This window comes from Microcaecilia unicolor, chromosome 11 (genome assembly GCF_901765095.1).
Source record: "Microcaecilia unicolor chromosome 11, aMicUni1.1, whole genome shotgun sequence".
In the NCBI taxonomy this organism is placed as follows: Eukaryota; Metazoa; Chordata; class Amphibia; order Gymnophiona; family Siphonopidae; genus Microcaecilia; species Microcaecilia unicolor.
Genome location: NC_044041.1, coordinates 130,074,734 through 130,095,930, shown reverse-complemented (window position 1 = coordinate 130,095,930; position 21,197 = coordinate 130,074,734). Strand labels below are relative to the sequence as shown.

The 21,197-nt window shown below is 44.9% G+C and overlaps 1 protein-coding gene across 1 annotated transcript in view; it reads left to right on the top strand.

Moving 5' to 3' along the window:
• MUS81 (MUS81 structure-specific endonuclease subunit) overlaps positions 1-21,197 on the top strand; it is a 261,421-nt gene that overhangs the window by 104,598 nt on the left and 135,626 nt on the right. Inside the window, exons 8-10 of the mRNA XM_030219968.1 lie at positions 6,789-6,962; positions 19,779-19,907; positions 20,264-20,391. Of these exons, the coding sequence (XP_030075828.1) occupies positions 6,789-6,962; positions 19,779-19,907; positions 20,264-20,391 (431 nt within the window). The remainder of the gene's footprint in view (positions 1-6,788; positions 6,963-19,778; positions 19,908-20,263; positions 20,392-21,197) is intronic.

The following is a 21,197-nucleotide window of genomic DNA, read 5'->3' as shown; positions in this document are numbered from 1 at the left end:
CGTGGTTTCTTTAATCACTGCGGTGACTAAGAAAACGGCGTTGCCGGTGGAAGGTGGCACGGCCGTAAAGGACACCCAAGACAGAAGATTGGAGGCGGCCTTAAGGTCGTCCTTTGAGGCGGCTGCTTTAAGTTTGCAGGCCTCAGTTTGCGGCTCCTATGTGGCCAGGGCGTGCCTGTCTATGGTGCAGCGGGCTTCCCCCTCGGATCATTCCTTGAGGGCTGATTGGCCGGCCCTGGAATCGGGCTTAGCCTATTTGGCAGACTTGCTGTATGATGTCTTGAGGGCCTCAGCTAAAGGCATGGCTCAGACAATCTCTGCGCGGCGGTGGCTTTGGCTGAAGCATAGGTCTGCTGACCATGCCTCTAATTCCCGCCTGGCTAGATTGCCTTTTAAAGGCAAGCTGCTCTTTGGGGTAGAGCTGGACAAAATCGTGACCGATTTCGGCACGTCTAAGGGCAAGAAGTTACCAGAGGTCAGGGCTCGGGCTAGTGCTCGCCCCGGTACCTCCAGAGGACGGTTTGAGGAAGCCCGTCGGTACCGCCCGGGCTCCTCTGCCCCCTCTTCCTTCAAGAGGAACTTCTCCCCCAAGCAGCATTCCTTTCGCAGAGACCGCTGTCCCGGAGGTGCTCTCTCCGGTCCTCCCCTAGGGTCTTGTACCCAATGACGGGGCCTTGGTCCACGCCCCAGTGCAGATTGGAGGACGGCTGTCCTCGGTTCTGGACGAGTGGACCACAATAACTTCAGACGCTTGGGTGCTGGAAGTCATCAGAGACGGCTACAAGCTAGAGTTCTGCCGACCCTTAAGAGACGGGTTTGTACTCTCTCCCTGCAAGTCTCCGGTCAAAGCTGTGGCAGTGCAGCAGACCTTGGACAATCTGATCCGCCTGGGTGCGGTCGTTCCGGTGCCAGAAAATCAGCTTGGCAAGGAACGTTACTCCATTTACTTTGTGGTATCAAAGAAAGGAGGTTCTGTACGGCCTATCCTCGACCTCAAAGGGGTCAATCAGGCACTTTCGTATGGAGACCCTCCGCTCTGTTATAGCGGCAGTGAAGGCAGGAGAGTTCCTGGCATCCTTGGACATCAAGGAAGCGGACTTGCATATTTCCATCTGGCCTCCTCATCAACGCCTTCTGCGTTTTGCAGTACTGGGCCGACACTTCCAGTTCAGAGCCCTCCCGTTCGGGTTGGCTACTGCTCCGCGGACCTTCTCCAAAGTAATGGTGGTCATCGCGGCCTTCCTGAGGAAGGAAGGAGTACAAGTCCATCCTTATCTGGACGACTGGTTGATCCGAGCCCCCTCTTATGCAGAGTGCGGCAAAGCTGTGAACCGGGTGGTTGCTCTTTTGAGCTCCCTGGGGTGGATCATCAACTGGGAGAAAAGCCAGCTGCGCCCAACTCAGTCCCTGGAGTATCTGGGAGTTCGATTCGACACCCAAGTGGGCAGAGTGTTCCTGCCAGACAATCGGATTGTCAAGCTTTAGGCTCAGATGGACCAGTTCCTAGTAGCCTCTCCTCTTCGGGCTTGGGACTATGTGCAGCTGTTGGGCTATGACGGCCACGATGGAAGTAGTGCCCTGGGCCAGGACTCATATGAGACCACTACAACACTCTCTGCTGCAGCGCTGGACTCCGATGTCGGAGGATTATGCTGTGCGCCTTCCCTTGGACCCAGCAGTGCGCAAGGCGCTGAGCTGGTGGACGCAGACAGACAAGTTGTCTGCAGGAATGCCTCTGGTGAACCCGGAGTGGATTGTCGTCACGACGGACGCCTCTTTGTCTGGCTGGGGAGCCCACTGCTTGGGAAGGACAGCGCAGGGGCTCTGGTCTCCTGCAGAGGCAAAGTGGTCTATCAACCTCCTGGAACTCAGAGCCATTCGGTTGGCGCTTTTGGAGTTCATCCCGGTACTGGCGTTGAAGCCTGTACGGGTCCTGTCGGACAATGCCACGGCTGTGGCCTATGTCAACCGCCAGGGAGGTACCAAGAGCGCCCCTCTAGCCAAGGAGGCCATGAATCTATGCCAGTGGGCGGAAGCGAACCTGGAACAGCTGTCAGCGGCCCACATTGCCGGGGTCATGAATGTCAAGGCGGACTTTCTCAGTCGCCATACCTTGGAGCCCGGAGAGTAGCAGCTATCTGCTCAGGCGTTCTTGGACATCACGAAGCGCTGGGGCCAGCCGAGCCTAGATCTGATGGCGTCATCGGCCAATTGCCAACTGCCGCGCTTTTTCAGCAGAGGACGGGACCCTCGATCCCTGGGAGAGATGCTCTTCTCCAACAGTGGCCGACACAAGAGATTCTCTATGTGTTCCCGCCCTGGCCCATGTTGGGCAGGGTGCTAGACTGGGTGGCAAAGCATCCGGACCGGATAATCCTGGTGGGTCCGGATTGGCCCAGACGTCCCTGGTATGCGGACTTGATCAGGCTCTCAGTGGACGAACCTCTGCGACTGCTAGTGGAGCAGGGCCTGTTACATCAGGGTCCCGTGGTGATGGAGGATCCCTCCCCCTTTGGTCTTACGGCCTGGCTATTGAGTGGCAGAGTCTGAGGAAGAAGGGCTTCTCAGACAAGGTCATCGCCACTCTGCTGAGAGCGAGGTAGCGCTCTACTTCTACTGCTTACGCCAGGGTTTGGCGTACCTTTGCAGCGTGGTGTGAAGCAGGTTCACTTTCTCCATTTACTGCTCCAATTTCTTCAGTGCTGGCGCTCCTGCAAGAAGGTCTGGAGAAAGGCCTGTCGCTCAGTTCCCTGAAAGTCCAGGTAGCGGCCCTGGCTTGCTTCAGGGGCCGCCTGAAGGGTGCTTCCCTGGCTTCGCAGCCAGATGTGGTGCGTTTCCTCAAGGGAGTTAATCACCTGCGCCCTCCTCTGCACTCAGTGGTGCCTGCGTGGAATCTCAACCTGATGCTAAGAGCCTTGCAAAAGCCGCCTTTTGAACCCTTGTCGAGGGCATCTCTGAAAGACCTGACGTTGAAAGCAGTCTTTTTGGTGGCTATCACTTCAGCCAGAAGAGTTTCCGAGCTCCAGGCACTCCCTTGTCGAGAGCCTTTTCTGCAGTTCACTGAGGCAGGAGTGACTATTCGCACAGTGCCTTCCTTCCTACCCAAGATTGTTTCTCGCTTCCATGTGAGTCAGCAGCTCTGTCTCCCTTCCTTTCGTAGGGAGGACTACCCAGAAGAGTATTCTGCTCTCAAATATCTGGATGTGAGACGGGTCATCATCAGATACTTGGAAGTGACCAATGATTTCCGGAAATCGGATCATCTGTTTGTGCTGTTTGCAGGTCCTCGTAAGGGTCTGCAGGCTGCTAAGCCTACAGTGGCAAGATGGGTCAAGGAAGCCATTGCAGCGGCTTATGTGGCCGCGGGGAAGGTGCCGCCTATCCAGCTGAAGGCTCACTCCACTAGAGCTCAGGCGGCCTCGATGGCAGAGGCCGGGTCCGTCTCCTTGGCAGAGATATGCAAGGCGGCATCTTGGTCATCGGCCCATACATTCTCCAAGCATTACCGCTTGACTGTGGCTGCTCGGGCGGAGGCCCGGTTTGGAGCTTCAGTGTTGAGGTCAGGGATTTCAATGTCCCGCCCTGGGTGAGTACTGCTTTGGTACATCCCACCAGTCTATGGATTGATCAGCATGATGATATGGAAGGTAAAATTATGTATCATACCTGATAATATTCTTTCCATTAATCATAGCTGATCAATCCATAGCCCCTCCCAGATATCTGTACTGTTTATATTCTGGTTGAATTTTAGGTTCAAGTTTAGTCTTCAGTTCCTTCAGGAGGACTTCGTGTTCAAGTTTTTTCACTTGGATTCTTCAAGAGTTGAGACGAGTTTGTGTTACAGTGAGCTGCTGCATTCCTCTCCCCTCCGTTTTACGGGGCTGGATTGAGACTTAAATTCTGCCGGCACTCCCTCCCGCTTCGTGCGGCTGTAGGGCAGCTTTGTACCCCTCCCGCTTCGGCGGTGTTAGGGTCAGTCAGCTCCTCCCGCGGTTGCAGGATAAGCCAGATCCCCCCGCATCGGCGGGTGTGGTGTCCCTCCCCCGCTCCGCGGGGATGAGCTGGACGGATTCCCCTCCCCCACTTGTGTGGGGATGAGCTGGGTTAATTCCCCTCCCCCGTTTCGGCGGTGGTGAGCTGGGCAGAGTGTCCCTTTGTGGGTGTAATTCTCTAAGTGCTGAGTCCTGCGGATGGAGCTTTGATATCGACATACTGAGGAGTTTCCGGCAGCACATGACCACATATAGGGAGGCAAAAGTTTGCTCTCTATCTCCACCTGCTGGTAGATGGACACAACCCACCAGTCTATGGATTGATCAGCTATGATTAATGGAAAGAAAATTATCAGGTATGATACATAATTTTACCATATGGTGTTTAGCCCCACCTGGTGCATCCCAGAATGCACCGGGCAGGGTCTGGGTGCTGCCATTTTGAAAGTGGAGGGGCTTGAGGGAGAAGGTGTTGCTCCTGCCCAACTTTTTTAAGGTACCGGGGAGGGGGGTCACTAGACTTCCAGGTCATTTGCCAGGATGTGGGTGGAGGTTCGGGGTCCACTGCACCACCAGGGAAGTAGCTGCATACTTGTGCTTCCCACCTCTTTGACAGCTCCAGAGTAGCCATAAAATTTGCTCGTTAGAGCTAGATGCTCTGGAGCTGTTCATCCCCTGGAATGCTCATTAGAATACTAATGAGCTCATTGTAATACATTTTACATGGGGTTCTCTGTGGCTGCTAACTGCACACGTTAGAGCTACAGAAAACCCGTTTGTACATTACTGGCTAAATAATGTTTGCTTTAGACTGACTAAAGCAAACCAATCTAAAGCAAACATTCCCAGCACGGTAAGCTTTGTGCATCTGTCCCTAAGTGAATTGGTTGCTTCACCTGCCATTTTCTGAGAAACTCCCCCAGGCTTGTCCTCTACTTAAAAAAAAAAAAAAAAAGCTTGCTTGTCAATATTATGTCTTCCTGAATTTTCACAAGAAACACCAGATTGCTGCCTCTGACTAAAAGAGCTCCATTGACAGGCATTACACTGCCCTGAAGAACTGCTGTGTATGGTCCCACAGTGTGAGCAGTGCTTAATTGACTTAGCCAGGGCTTCTATAAAAATCTTTTAATAGCTCTGAAAACCACTGCCTTCAAAGCAGTGATTCAGCACTAGAGCCTGCAGCTGCGTGTCTGAATGAAGAAAGAATAGAGCGGCTGAAGAAAAGACTGAACGTGCTGGCACAAACTAATTTTTCAATTAAAATGTGAAAGCACAACATTGATTAAACATTTCCTCTCGGGCTCAAATCATGTTTTACACTTCCGCAGTGAAAATATTAAAAGCACCACTGTAAAGAATTGACTCCAGTTTTAGCACTTAGCCATTAAAAGCTCCATGGTAGCTGTGAAAATGCATCACCCACAGTGCTAAAAATTATAACCGGGGTGGGGGAGGGGAACAGTTCAGGAGCTCCCTTCTGACAAAAACTTACAGGAACACTGAGAAAAAAAAGAGAGCCTTGAAATTTTTTCAGTTGCAATGAAGAAAATGTACCATTTAAAGGTTTTTTATTTTTTTTTTTTTTGAGAGAAAGAGAGAGAAAATTCTCAACCAGATGATCCAACAAGGAAGAGTCCTGAATGCCTCCAGATATCGCTTGTGACAAAGTGTTCTGAATTCCCCTTCCTTCAGATAAAATCAACTGGGTAACCAGTTCTCCAACTGGGCCCAGGAGCTTCCTCAACAGGCCAGGCCAGAGCTGCACAGAATGTTCATCACCATCAGCTGGAGACAGAACACTAATGAGCTGTGTAGCAGCATGGTGCATTTTATAGTGTAGAGCTCGCAGTTCATTGGTCTCTGTCTCCATTTGCTGGTTGATGAACATAACCTAAATGTTCTGGACTGATCTGTTTAGGATGATAAGGAAATTAAAAATTCAAAAGATAGGAGGCAGTGCTTAGTTATGGACTAAAAACTACCTAAAAGGGGTGAAACAAAGTAGGACTAACTGGTCAGTTTTCTCAGCATAGGGAAGTAAATAATGGCGTCCAATTTGGTCCACTTTCAAAATTGATGTGCACATTCACCAGTTTTTCCCACTTTCCAAATTTGATCCTGTTCCATTAAATCTTTGGAGAATTATTTTTTCCCCCAGACAGAGAAAGGGAGATTTTTAATCCATTAAGTATACTTATTTCTAATGTCCTTTAGATTGGCAAGAATAATAAAACCAACCATATTAAGTCTCAATGAGTAGAAAATAAAATTCCCTGCCCCCAATAAAACACAACTCCTCGTCCATAAAAAACCTGGAGAAAGAAATCCTCCCTTTTTTTCTTTTTGAAATCAGGTTTTCTCCATGTCCAGCCACTCAATCCCCTGGAAAACAGTCACCCATTTAACCTGCTTGCTAGAATGAAGTAATTCAGTTCCAGTTTAGTATCAGTGAGAAGGGAATTCCACATAGATGACTTGCCACTGAGATCGTTCTTGACCAAAACCTATTTTTACACATCGTCTGAGAAGATTTCAGCATATGATTTTAGTAAGGGCTATTTTTACAAAAGCCGCAGTACCGATTCCCGGCATGGCAAATGCAACGAAGCCCACTGAATTTCTATGGGCTTCCTTGCATTTACGGCGTGGGAATCAGTACCGCAGCTTTGTAAAAGGAGTCCTAAATTTTTGGTTCAAAAACATCAGCCACTGAGATGTCACTGCCTGAGGAATCCATGTTGGTATTTTAAATTTGCATGATAGTAATTACTGGCCTTGGCTTTGGAACAGGTATTCTCTGACTGCAAAAGGACTGGAGTTAGCTCGAGAGCTGGAAGAAGATAGACCAGTCCTGGTCGTAATGGACATTCTAGAAAAGGGCATGGACCTGAGGGATGTGACTTCGGAACTTCATCGACCATCTGATAGCTCCCTTTTAAATGGAGCAGGAAGTTTCAGAACTCTGTAAGTATATAGATGTGTGCAAGAGGTTGGCGGCGGGGGGGGGGGGGGGGGGGGGGGGGCACAAGACAAGCCATAACAAAAAAATATTGCTTTTTATTTATTTTTAAAATTGTTCTTAGTCTCTTAGTCTCTTGCTCTTTTGTGTTTCCAACTCAGTTGAATCTGTCTGCTGTTTTTTTTTAAACCATTTTTGATGTATCTCGTTCCTTTTCATCCATACCAGACCAAGTGAATAGTTCCAAATGAATTTCCCTTTAAGGTATCGTGCAGCCTGGAATGTTCAGTATTTTTCTCTGTCTCCAGGCAGATGGTGGTTGAACAGTACAGCTCCTGCTTGGTGCTTGACTGCTAGCTCTTGACCCAGTTTTTCCCGGCTGTCAGTTGAGGGGGGGGGGGGTGATTTGCTGGATGCATTTGCTCTCTTTTGAACATTCTCCCTGAGCTTGGGTGACAGTCGGTGGTCCAGGTCCCTCATCTCCAGCCTGGGTGACATCTTGCACGCCACAAAGCTCTCTTTTTTGCTATGACAAAAGCCAGACTGGGCGATGCAGATTGGCGTCACCCACTTGTGAGACTATTGTTTATCTTTCTGCCCTCTCCCAGGTATAAAGGTACTAGTTACCTGTAACCTGGAATGTCCAGGACTCCAGGAATTATGATCCTAATGCCACCAGGTGGAGAGGCAGAAAGACACAGAAGGCTATAGTAATATGAGAATAATGAGCAAATTGTTTATTACACTTACCAATCAGGAATACAATTAGAATACGTAATATAATTAATTAATTCTCATAGGATACAACAACTGGGACACAAACGTGACCTCTGACATTAACTCTCTGATTGCCTCTGTCCATGATTCTCCTTTTATACCCTTTTCTCCCATAGACTAGTATCTACTTTTCATGGTCAGCAGCAAATTTCCCTTACAATACTTCATTCTCCTGCCACACATGTCTCTGCTATGACTTCATATTTATTTATTTGTTGCATTTGTATCCCACATTTTCTCACCTGTTTGCAGGCTCAATGTGGCTTACATCATTCCGTCATGGCGATCACCATTTTCGGAGTGAGAGATACAAGTGGTATTACATTAAAGTTCATGATTGACAGAGTTGATAAGCAGTCAAGTGTAAAGAGTTCATATTCGGAATGAGAGATAAAGAGGTATTGCGTTAAAGTTCATTCGTGGTGGAGTAGATCTTGGTAGTTGAGTATAGAGAGTTAGGTTATCTGCCTGTCTCTCTAACAGAAGGGCAAGCTGACATGAGATTCACATTCTGTGTAATTCTTATTATTTAACTTCTCAGTGACTCTTAGCCTGTTCATAGCCTGTTCACAGAGGCTTAGTTTTATCAAAATTCTCAGTTACTGTTGTAAAGGTATTGTATGGTTCATGACCTGCATGTCCCATATAAACACTATGAAGCCTGCTGTCCTCGGAGAATACCTGCTACAGGTATTCGCTTTGTTTTAGACCCCACCACTTCCTGCAAAGAGCATGCCAGATATCCGCTACCCTGTCCATGAAAAAGTATTTCCTAATCTTGCTTTTGTTTCCCTCCTTGCAGCTTCATTTTGGTCTTTGTATTCTATTGCCTCTCTGTTTTTGTAAAAGACTGTTTTGTTACTTAGTATCTTTCAAGAATTTAAATGTTTGTATCATATCTCCCCTGTCCCACCTCATCTCCATTGTATACTTATTCAAGGCTTCAAGTCTCTTCTCATACATCTTCTGGCACATACCCCATACCATTTTGGTCATTTTCCTCTTAATGACTTTATGTATTTTTATGTCCTTGACAAGAAATTGCCTCCAAAATTGAACACAATACTCAAAATGCCTTCTCACCAACAAATTCTACAGGGGCATTATCACCTAATTTTCTCTACTAGGTGTACCACTCTCTGGGGGTCTTTTACTAAAGCTTAGCTAGAGTTATCTGCAGCAGGGCCCGTGTTATTCTTCCGGGCTCTGCTGCAGATAACTTGAGCTAAGCTTTAATAAAATACCCCTCATAGGGAGATCACGTGACGCAATGCACAGGAGCGGACGCTAGACGAATTGCTCCTGCCTTCTCCTCAAGAATCGAGTTGAAAAACTCACCCTAAAAGCGTTTGTTTGATTGTTATCGGCAAGAGGAAGCCTTGGGAAACGATAGAGGACTTAATTATTATCGATTCAGAAGCTAATGGCGACTAAATCAACCAGAAAAGAGAAAGATCAGAATCGGCTGGCTGAGGACAAGATGGCGGCGCCGGCGAGCCCGGGAACTTCAGCGGTTGGATCCGCATGGGCCGCCGAGATAGTGGGCGAAGTCATTCAAGCCTTGGAAGCTATTTTGGAGAAAAAACTCAGCTCACTGGACACTAAATTAGAATCGCTACATAACAGTGTAAATCAAATTCAGCTAGATACGGTGACTTACCAACAGCGAGCCAGTGATACTGAAGATCGCGTTGGTACTTTAGAATCAGAAGTAAATCAGATGAAAAAAACACTTGCCTCATACGAAGAAAAACTTGAGGACTTAGAAAACAGATCAAGACGAAATAATCTTCGTATGGTGGGTCTGGCGGAGGGGCAAGGAGATCGAGACTTAAGTAGATACTTGGAAACATGGCTAGCAGAGGAACTTGAACTACCGGAGTCTCTAGGCCCGCTGAAAATTGAACGAGCCCACCGTTTAGGCCCAAAGCAGACGGCAGAAGGCAGACCACGTGTGGTCATTTGCAAAATTTTAAACTTTGCCCATAAAAACGCGATTTTGCAGGCCTTAAGGAATGGGAAAGAACTGCACAGTGGAAATCGCAAAGTATTATGCTTTCAAGATTACTCAGCAGCAGTGGCAGCACAAAGGAAAAAGTTTTCGCCAGTTTGTTCTGAACTCGTCAACCGGAAAGTTAAATTTGCACTGCTATACCCGGCGAAATTGAGAGTTAATCACCACTCGGGAATAAAATTGTTTGACTCTGTGGAAGCAGCAAAACTTTTTGTACAACAGATGGAAATTGGACAATAATGTGGCGACATGATGCGATGTAATAAAATCTGAGACTGAGAATTACTTGCAGGGGGATTGATCACGGCTAATAGACGCATCAAGAAATCATAAAAAGCTTGCATATAGATCTTAACGATATGTCCCATTGGGGAAACTAAGTGGGAAGAGTGAATTAATAGTTGAGGCTATATTAAATAGCCAAGGAGAAGATTGCAGAGACCAGGACAGCTGCTGATAAATGTTGTTGGAAATTGGACTATTTTAATAAACCTCAATAATTGAAGAAGGCATTACAACTCGTCAACCTGGTAAACATAGACAGAAGTAAAAGTGAACTGTTTATCACTGCTTCAGGTATCGTATAAAGAAGGGGAGATAATCTCCCAGATAGAGACTGATATGAGACAATCAGAAGAGAAAAGATAGACAATTTAATTGATCTCGGTAAAGAAATGTGTGATAGAATGGATAAGATAGCACGATTGACATATAGACTAATATGGTTAGATGAGGAATGAAAATCTGTAATGTTGAAGTGTCAATGGATGAGTAACCATAAAGAGGACAATTATTAAGAGGGGAGAAGGGGTGTCGGAAGTGATCCATTTCCTTAGGGAACAGAAGGGGTAAAGAGGGGGAACTGGGAGGGAACGGGAAGAGGGAGGGTATTGGGCGAAGAAAGGGGAGGGGGGGGTGGGGATTAACTCAATTTGTACTAAATGTGAGATTATTACAACTTGTAGAAGACCGATATTTACGAGAGGGAGGCTGGAGGCTGGGCTGGCCTCTCTCAAAAAGAGAAGATGAATCTGATACAGATTGGCGGGACTCTGGAGGGTAAACCATTAAGGTAGCCTCATGGAATGTAGGAGGTATACACTCCCCTATTAAGCGCTCCAAGATTCTGCGACAGCTTAAACGTCTTGGAACAGATATAGCGCTGTTACAAGAAACGCACTTGTCAGATGCAGAGCACACCAAATTGGCTAAGTGGTGGGTTGCGGACTGTGTGGCAACGGCGGCCTTGGGCCGGAAAGGGGGGGTGGCAATACTTTTTAGAAAAGGAATAGCTGTCCAGGTGCACAAAATGATTAAAGATTCGGAAGGCCGGTTTGTACTCTGCATTGCCACAATAAATAGACAAAAAATAATTTTGGGTAGTATTTACGCTCCTAACACACTGGATTTAAAATTTTATAAAAGATTGCTTAGGCAGATCACTCAACTAGAGCCATTGCCCTTATTGCTGGGAGGTGATTTTAATATGACTTGGGACCCTATATTGGACAGATCACATCCCCCGGCTGATTTAAGGCGGATTAGTACTAGAGGTTTGCCGGATCTATGTACAACACTCGGGCTAATAGATATTTGGAGGACACTGCACCCACTAGACAAAGAATATACACATCAATCTAGAGCACATGGCACCTCAGCCAGAATTGACTATTTGCTAGCTTCCCACACACTATTAACAGATATTACTGAGGCACATATAGAACCTTGCGTTATATCGGATCATTCAGTGATTAGAATGTGCTGGAAGGGGGGAGGGGCAGAAGAGAAGTTAAATAGTTGGACGTTTCCGGCATACTTGTTTAGAGACCCACGATTTTGGGAATATTTACGGGCTAAATGGACTGAATATAAGCACTTTAACGAGGGCACGGTTGATAGTTCCACCGGCTTTTGGGAAGCTGCGAAAGCAGTATTAAGAGGGGAAATAATAAGTTATGTGGCACAATATAAACGTGCGAGAGATAGGGAAATTGTGCGGCTTGAAAAGAGACTAGTTAAGTTGAATAGACAATATGGTCTAACCCCATGTAGCAAGATTAGACAAGAGGTGATGGAGCTACAAACAACTTTGAACTCCCTGATACATGATAGAGAATTGAAATCTCAAGCCTATTATCGCTTTCAATTATATAAGCATGGAAATAAAGGAGGCAAATTTCTAGCTAGACTTATAGCATCTAAATATTCATCTAAAAATGTAACAGCTATTAAAAACAAAGAGGGGAATTATCTTCACACTAATAAAGAGATTAGATCAGCGTTCCAGACATATTATCAAAGCCTTTATAAGGCGTCGGAACAAGAGGGACTTCCGGGTGAGCTATTCTTAGATGGGGTTCAGACCCCTAAATTACAAGGTAGGGATAGTACTCAACTAAATGCAAAAATTAGTGTCGATGAGGTGACATGGGTAATAGCGCAAAGTAAAATGGGTAAGGCCCCTGGTCCGGATGGGTATAAAGCAGAATTTTATAAGTTGATGGGTGACTCGGTGGTCCCAACATTGGTTAAGGTGTTTAATGAATGGATGGAGAATGGTAGGATGCCAGACCAATTAAATTTGGCTAGGATAGTTGTGTTTCCTAAGCCTAAAAGAGATGAAAAACTGGTAACCTCCTATAGACCTATTTCATTAATTAACCAAGAAGCAAAATTATTTGCAAAAATTCTACCAAATAGACTGGGACGAGTGCTACCTCATCTTATCCACACAGCTCAGGTGGGATTTGTACAAGGTAGATCAGTTTCCAAAAATCTGAGGAGTATTCTGGCAGCATTAGAAGGATTGGGCCACTCCCAGGCACAAGCATTAATGATAAGTTTCGACGCTGAGAAAGCATTTGATAGAGTGGAGTGGCCCTTTCTGTACTCTGTGCTGGAAAGATATGGATTTCAGGGTAGATTTGTGCAGGCGATCAGGGCATTGTATCACCTACCAAGAGCACAGGTGATGGTAAATGGGAATATATCGGAGGAGATCCAAATTAGTAGAGGTACTAGACAAGGGTGTCCACTGTCACCTCTACTTTTTGCACTGCAATTAGACCCCTTAATTAGAGACATATATGATTGTGCGGCGATTCCTGGGGTACAACTCAAAAGCCAAGAATTTAAGCTTGCCGCGTTTGCGGATGACCTAATGATGGTTATTACGAAACCGAAGGAGACCCTGCACAATCTACTAGAGCTAATTCAAGAATATGGAGACTACTCGGGCTTTAAATTAAACATAGACAAATCTGAAGCTCTTGGGATAAACTTAGACATTCGGTCCATTTGGCCGGAAGGATTTCCTTTGAAACGAACGAGCAAGTCTTTTACATATTTAGGGATTCAGTTACCGGCTAATTTGAAGGAGCTTTATACTTTAAATGTCACAAACATGCTGGAACAGACAACTCAACAGTTGGATTCATGGGGCACCTTAACACTATCTTTACTGGGGAGGATTAGTCTTATCAAAATGGTGATTTTGCCAAGATGGCTATACACATTACAGGTCCTGCCCATAGTGTTATTGCAAAAAGATATCAAGCGCTTATATCGATTGATATCTAGATTCTGCTGGGCAAAAAAACGTGCTAAGATGCAGTTGAAATATATGTTGGGGGGATGGAGGCAAGGGGGCCTGGGAATACCTAATATAAAGTTTTACAATATGGCATGCCTCCTGTGCCAAACACGAGATTGGCTATACCAAACCCAGGAACACACACCTCTAGAGATGGAAGAAGCGTTATATAGTCCATATCATGGGATAACACTAGCACATTTACAGAAAAAGGAGATGCCGCATAGACTTAGACATAATGTTCTGATATTATCACTCAGAGCAGCGTGGAGATTCTTAGGGGAACTATTGGGTGGAGATCCAAGAGTAACTGAGTATCTAAACATCAAGGGAAATCCGTCTTTCGTGCCCGGGCTGGAAAATAAAACTTTTGATAGATGGGCACAGGAAGGTGTGACTTGTATAGCAGATGTATTGGGAGAGAGCGGGGACATACTGCCGCTGCCACAGCTATTGGTTCAGAGGGAGCAGGTTTGGGGTGATGTATACGCGCATTGTCAACTTAAACATTATGTACAAACATTAGATAAAACAGCATTGCAGTGTAAACTGGGTAACAAAATCAAAAAATTCTTTGATGAGATATCTGAAAATGCCCCATCCATATCCCAGATACATCGGAAGTTGTGGGAGCTGGCTCCGCTGAAGGAGATAACCACGGTTAGACAGAGATGGGAAAAAGATATGAGCTGCAATTTGGAATCTTGGGATATTACTGCGCAGATAAAAAATATACCAAGAATAATTGGGGGCGCAGATTACAGGGAATGCGCGTACAGGATAATTTACAGAGCTTATTTTACCCAAGTACAATTATATAAATCAGGGGGTATAGAGACAGCGCTCTGTTTGAAATGTAATAGACATGACAATACTTTATACCATGTGTTATGGGGATGTGTAGCACTACAGAGATATTGGAGACAAATAGTTACTTACCTGTCTCATGTTTTGGGTAGTAGAATAGACATGAATCCACGACAGTTGATACTAGCTTTGAAAGATGAACCTTTAAGACTCAATGCTGACAAAACATTATTATATCGAAAGTTATGTCTGGTGGCGAAAAAATGTATTATGCAATATTGGACTGTAGCCAGTTCACCACCTTATTGGCATTGGCGTAACAGGGTGCATCAATTGTTAGTGTGGGAGGCGAAAGAAGTAAAAGGACAGTACAAAAGGAAAATACGGTTTCTTAAAACATGGGGTAGTTACCTGGAAAAAATGACACAGAGAGGCTGAAGTTTGGTCATTAATACTTTATAAAAGAACCATATACAGTGGGGGAAATAAGTATTTGATCCCTTGCTGATTTTGTAAGTTTGCCCACTGACAAAGACATGAGCAGCCCATAATTGAAGGGTAGGTTATTGGTAACAGTGAGAGATAGCACATCACAAATTAAATCCGGAAAATCACATTGTGGAAAGTATATGAATTTATTTGCATTCTGCAGAGGGAAATAAGTATTTGATCCCCCACCAACCAGTAAGAGATCTGGCCCCTACAGACCAGGTAGATGCTCCAAATCAACTCGTTACCTGCATGACAGACAGCTGTCGGCAATGGTCACCTGTATGAAAGACACCTGTCCACAGACTCAGTGAATCAGTCAGACTCTAACCTCTACAAAATGGCCAAGAGCAAGGAGCTGTCTAAGGATGTCAGGGACAAGATCATACACCTGCACAAGGCTGGAATGGGCTACAAAACCATCAGTAAGACGCTGGGCGAGAAGGAGACAACTGTTGGTGCCATAGTAAGAAAATGGAAGAAGTACAAAATGACTGTCAATCGACAAAGATCTGGGGCTCCACGCAAAATCTCACCTCGTGGGGTATCCTTGATCATGAGGAAGGTTAGAAATCAGCCTACAACTACAAGGGGGGAACTTGTCAATGATCTCAAGGCAGCTGGGACCACTGTCACCACGAAAACCATTGGTAACACATTACGACATAACGGATTGCAATCCTGCAGTGCCCGCAAGGTCCCCCTGCTCCGGAAGGCACATGTGACGGCCCGTCTGAAGTTTGCCAGTGAACACCTGGATGATGCCGAGAGTGATTGGGAGAAGGTGCTGTGGTCAGATGAGACAAAAATTGAGCTCTTTAGCATGAACTCAACTCGCCGTGTTTGGAGGAAGAGAAATGCTGCCTATGACCCAAAGAACACCGTCCCCACTGTCAAGCATGGAGGTGGAAATGTTATGTTTTGGGGGTGTTTCTCTGCTAAGGGCACAGGACTACTTCACCGCATCAATGGGAGAATGGATGGGGCCATGTACCGTACAATTCTGAGTGACAACCTCCTTCCCTCCGCCAGGGCCTTAAAAATGGGTCGTGGCTGGGTCTTCCAGCACGACAATGACCCAAAACATACAGCCAAGGCAACAAAGGAGTGGCTCAGGAAGAAGCACATTAGGGTCATGGAGTGGCCTAGCCAGTCACCAGACCTTAATCCCATTGAAAACTTATGGAGGGAGCTGAAGCTGCGAGTTGCCAAGCGACAGCCCAGAACTCTTAATGATTTAGAGATGATCTGCAAAGAGGAGTGGACCAAAATTCCTCCTGACATGTGTGCAAACCTCATCATCAACTACAGAAGACGTCTGACCGCTGTGCTTGCCAACAAGGGTTTTGCCACCAAGTATTAGGTCTTGTTTGCCAGAGGGATTAAATACTTATTTCCCTCTGCAGAATGCAAATAAATTCATATACTTTCCACAATGTGATTTTCCGGATTTAATTTGTGATGTGCTATCTCTCACTGTTACCAATAACCTACCCTTCAATTATGGGCTGCTCATGTCTTTGTCAGTGGGCAAACTTACAAAATCAGCAAGGGATCAAATACTTATTTCCCCCACTGTATCACTATAATATTGGGATATATTAATATGAGTTAATCAAGAGGGTTGGGGGGGGGGTTAGCAGGGAATAGTGGGAGGAGGGTGTAGGAGTGGGGATTGAGGAATAGGAGTTCTCGTATTAAATTGGAGCGTTAAGCTGATCACTTTACATCACGGTACAATAGTGGTTGAGTTACAATTGTACACTTGCCAAAGCAAAGGTTCTGTTATATTGTTGACATGTTATGACTTTATTTAACAATTGTGGACAATAAAGATGCAAGGAGGGGAGGGGGTTGGGGGGGGGGGGGGGGGGGAAAGTGAAATGGGATTCAGTGATTGAAGCAGATACAATGTTATTGCAATGCTGATTTGAAAACTGAACTTTGTTGTATGAAGTCTCCAAGTTGCATTGTATTGTGCCTTTCGATAATAAAAAAGTTTAAACATAAAAATACCCCTCCTATGCAGTAAAGCACCCTTCTGGCCTTGGCCATTGTCTTGTCACATTGTTTCGCTCCTTGAGATCCTCAAACACTATCACCCACAAGGTCTTTTTCCTGGTACGTAGTCATCAGCCTCTTGCTTCCTATTGCATACAGCTCTTGTGGATTTCTGAACTCCAGAAGCATCACTCTGTATTTCTTCACATTAAAGCTTAACTGTCGAGCATTAACCCAACTTCTAATTTGTGTAGAAACACAGAAAAATGTAGGTAGGTAAAGACCATATGACCTATCTAGTCTGCCCGTCCATGTCACCTACTCTCCCTATCACTCCCTTAGAGATCCTATGTACTTGTCCCAAGCTCTCTTGAATTCAGATACTGTTTTTGTGTTCACCACTTCCACCAGGAGGTTGTTCCACAAATTCACCACCCTTTCTGTGAAGAAGTATTTCCTCAGGTTACTTGTGAGTCTGGCCCCTTTCACCTTCATTCTGTGCCCCCTTGTACCAGAGCTTCCTTTCAAATGAAAGAGACTTGCCTCCTATACATTTATGCCGCACAGGTATTTAAAAATCTCTATCAAATATCCCCCCTCCCGCCTTTCTTTCAAAATATACATATTGAGATCTTTAAGTCTGTCCCCATATGCATTACAACAAGGACCACATACAAGTTGTGGACTTGGGACAGCTGTGCTCTGTGAGAGGTCCGTTGACCTAGAAATTCATATGCCCGATGTCCTCTCTTTCCTTGTTTCTCCATTTCTGATTGAGAGTATTTAAGGTATTGCAATCACCTTTTTACCTATTCCCTATTTTTGTATTATTACTAAATAAAACTGACATCTTCTCTTACATCAGTGTTTCCCACACCTGGCCCTGGAGGCACCCCAACCAGTCAGGTTTCAGTATATCCACAAGGAATATTCATGAGAAATTGGCATGGACTGCCTCCACTACATGCAGAACTATCTCATGAATATTCATTCTGGATATACTGAAAACCTGACTGGCTGGGGTGCCTCCAGGTTCAGGTTTGGGAACCACTGTCTTACATAACATAATTGAAGGAACTCCACAACCAGGAGCATGTTCCCTGGTCCCAGAAGCAAGGATCCTTATGGTCCTGGCACTCCTTGGTGAGTGCGAGGCAAAGCTCACACTTCTGGGTGTGGGGCTCTGATTTACTGATTAGTTTTACACAAGGAGATTTTCAGGGATACTGAGAACTGGCACCTTTTCCATTACATGCTAAAATCGACCCATTGTTCCCAAGTATTAATGAGAGAATCCAGACTTTGCACACAAGCGCTGCCTTTTCATAGATTCTCTGACTGGTTACACGGGACCTGGCTATTGTGGGGTAGGTCCTTTAGTGATCATCCCACCCCTGAAGGATAGCTTAGCATTTGAGTACCAGCACCTTTTTTTGCTAGAAAAAATGCACTAGTTTTACAGTAACAGGAGTTTGTGTTTATATGATTAGCTGTTTTTGGTTATATACCCCTGTAGAAGATCTTAACTAAAGGAGGCTCTCTGAATTCTTACCTGATCATTTCTGCAAATCTCTCTTTCTCTAGAAAGGCTTAGTTGAAATCTAAGTAGACCATATCCAGCACTCAGTCCATTTCTTTTGTCACACAGTCAAATAAAGTCAGTCAGATTTGTTTGATATGAGCTGCCTTTGGTGAACAGGAAAAGTTGGTGAAGCCATGTTGCCTCAGATCTTGCATCCCATTGGGTTGTAGAAAGTTCACTATCCTTTCCTTTAGTAGAGTCTCCATCATTTTTCTGCCATTTCTCTTTATATTTTATTTCTTTTTAGAATTCATGATATTTCCTGTTAGTGATTCCTTTCTGTCTCTTTTTCTTACTGAGATTAAATGTACTGGCCTGTAGTTTCCTATTTCTTTTCTTTTCCATCTTTTGTGAAGAGGGACCACATCAGCCTTTACTTTTCCCTCTTTTGTGAAGAGGGACCACATCAGCCTTTCTTGAATCCCATGGAACATCTCCCATGTTTAAGGATCTATTAAACCAGGCCTTGACAATTTTTTTTTGGGGGGGGGATTTAGGAGCCAGCAGCTAAGACCTTTCTCAACCGCCCTTCAATGTCACCTTCGGCACCTAACCAGGTCATTACAGACTTTAGTGAGTGCCGTTTCTGTCGAGTGTAGAGGGCGAAAACTGGATTGAAGCGGATCGAGGATGGCGTGAGAGGAGAGAAAATCAAGGCAGCGGCTGTGAACAGCGCGTTCAAGTATTTTGGAGAGGAAGGGTAGGAGGGAGATGGGGCAGTAGTTGGAAGGACAGGTAGGGTCCAGTGATGGTTTTTTGAGGAGTGGTGTGATTACAGCATGCTTGAAGGTGTCAGGGACGGTTGCAGTGGAGAGAGAGAGGTTGAGGATATGACAGATGGGGGGGAGGTGACAGTAGGAGAGATGGTGTTTAGTAAGTTGGTGGGGATGGGATCAGAGGAACAGGTGGTGCATTTCGAGGAGGAAAGAAGGTGGGCGGTTTCCTCCTCGGTGATATCACCCCCTTCCCCCTTCCTCTCTTTAAATGCCTGTCCACTTATTGATTGAATTTTTCACTTAGGAACTTTTTTCCCTGCTGTCGTTTATTGAGCTTGTTATACCGCCCATGTTGCAGGCAAATCAGAAAGATGTAATCCATCATTGTAATATAACCTCATGTTGTTCCATCTGCTGCGCTAGCCACCTACATATCTTCTTTCTAATCCTGTATAGAATCTAGATTTCACTCCCATATAGAATTTGTTAAATGATGCTATCAAATTGATGATAGTTTTACGATATGGCTAATACTGGCTGGGGATTTTATTTATGAATAGAAAGCCCTTAGGACTTTTTCTTGTATGGAATGTTACAGCTAGTCCTTCATTCCTCTTGGAATTTTCCACTAAGTTCCAACATCATGAGGATAAACACAGACAGAAATAACTAGAACATATATTACTTTGCAATAACATAGGTAAATCTAGTTATTTCTGTCAACATGACTGTAAATCTGTGTTCCAAGACAGTTATTGTCAAGGTTGCCAGTCAAAGTAATTAAAGCTTAAGTGTGTGCTTCTCACATCCTGATTTCATTATTTGTCCTGTTGGTGGCTGCAGGGAGAGTGAGGCTCATGACCCTGTGGTCCATAATGATGAAGAGAGATCACACAACCACATACCTGAGTTCATCCTACATCCAGGCCAGTTTAACATTGTTCTGTGTGTAGACTTCATTGAAACCACTGGGTAAGACTTATTCCTCGAATAAGGTAATGCATATGAAAGAAGCTTGCATTGTGTCTGCTTTTCTGAATGACTTCTGTGGAGAGAGAGTTTTGTGTGTGCTATGGGGAAAGGATGCAGTTCTACCAGTGCTGTGCATGTGAAGCTTGCATTACAGCTACCAATGCTATACCTGGTCTGTAGTGGAGAAGTTTGTGTGTGTGTTTGGGATGGGGACAGAGAGAGGTTGCTCTGCTGTTCTATGATGGGGCAGTGTTTTTTGTGTGTGACAAATTGTACCATCATTTCCTCCTTTGATTGTAACCATCCCCTTTCCCTGTGATATACCTGGGTTAATTTCTGGTTATCATTTTCTTTAGAGGCTCCAGTCATAGGAAACAGGAGCTTTTAAGAGAGTTGAAGAGAAATGGTGTGAGGTTTGATGTCCGGAAGCTGCATATTGGGGACTTTGTGTGGATAGCACAAGAACAAGTCCAAGATGTGCCAGGTAAAGTTGGAAAGGCCTTGCAAAGAATTTCTCTTTCTCACACACGGAATAAGTTTTTTTGAGTATCTCAGGAATGTATAAGAGCAAGCAGGTCTTTAGCACACAATTGGGTGATGTTCTCCTGACAGCACCAAAATGGTCAGCTTCTTCCAGAACTTTCCAGAAACTAATTTAGTTTCTCTGGGCACGTGCAGTACTTCTGTGCATCTGCAGATCTGCTTCATGACTTAGGATGTTATGTTAGAAACATATCCACATATAAATACATGTCTAAATGGCACTGTATCACATACAAGGATAAAAAACGATTTCATAAAGCTGCTATTTATAAGTGGAGATCTACCACACAGAGATTTAAAGAGGATGTGGTTTGGGCATGGCTTGGGTGAGACTCAAATCTGCATGTGTAACCCCCATTCTAGAAAGTGAATACATATGTATATCCACATCGGGATTTTAACCACTGTTCCCTCTAAGCCAGTGGTTCTAAACCTTTTTCCACTCAGGACACACATGATGGACGATACTTGCAACTGTGACACACTCATACATGACTCTTATGGACCTTTGGTCTGATACAGTATGTCAGCTCTTATATATTAAATGTAAATATGCTCTGTATCCATAAAAACCCCATCTCTCTTACATTCCTCAGCTCTTACTATTTTGGTTCACTCACTCGTCATATCTCAGATTGATTACTGTAACTTGCTTTACAAAGGTCTTCAACTTAAAGACATACTTCTTTTACAACTTGTACAGAATACTGCCATTCGATTAATCCATAAAGCAAAAAAATTTGACCA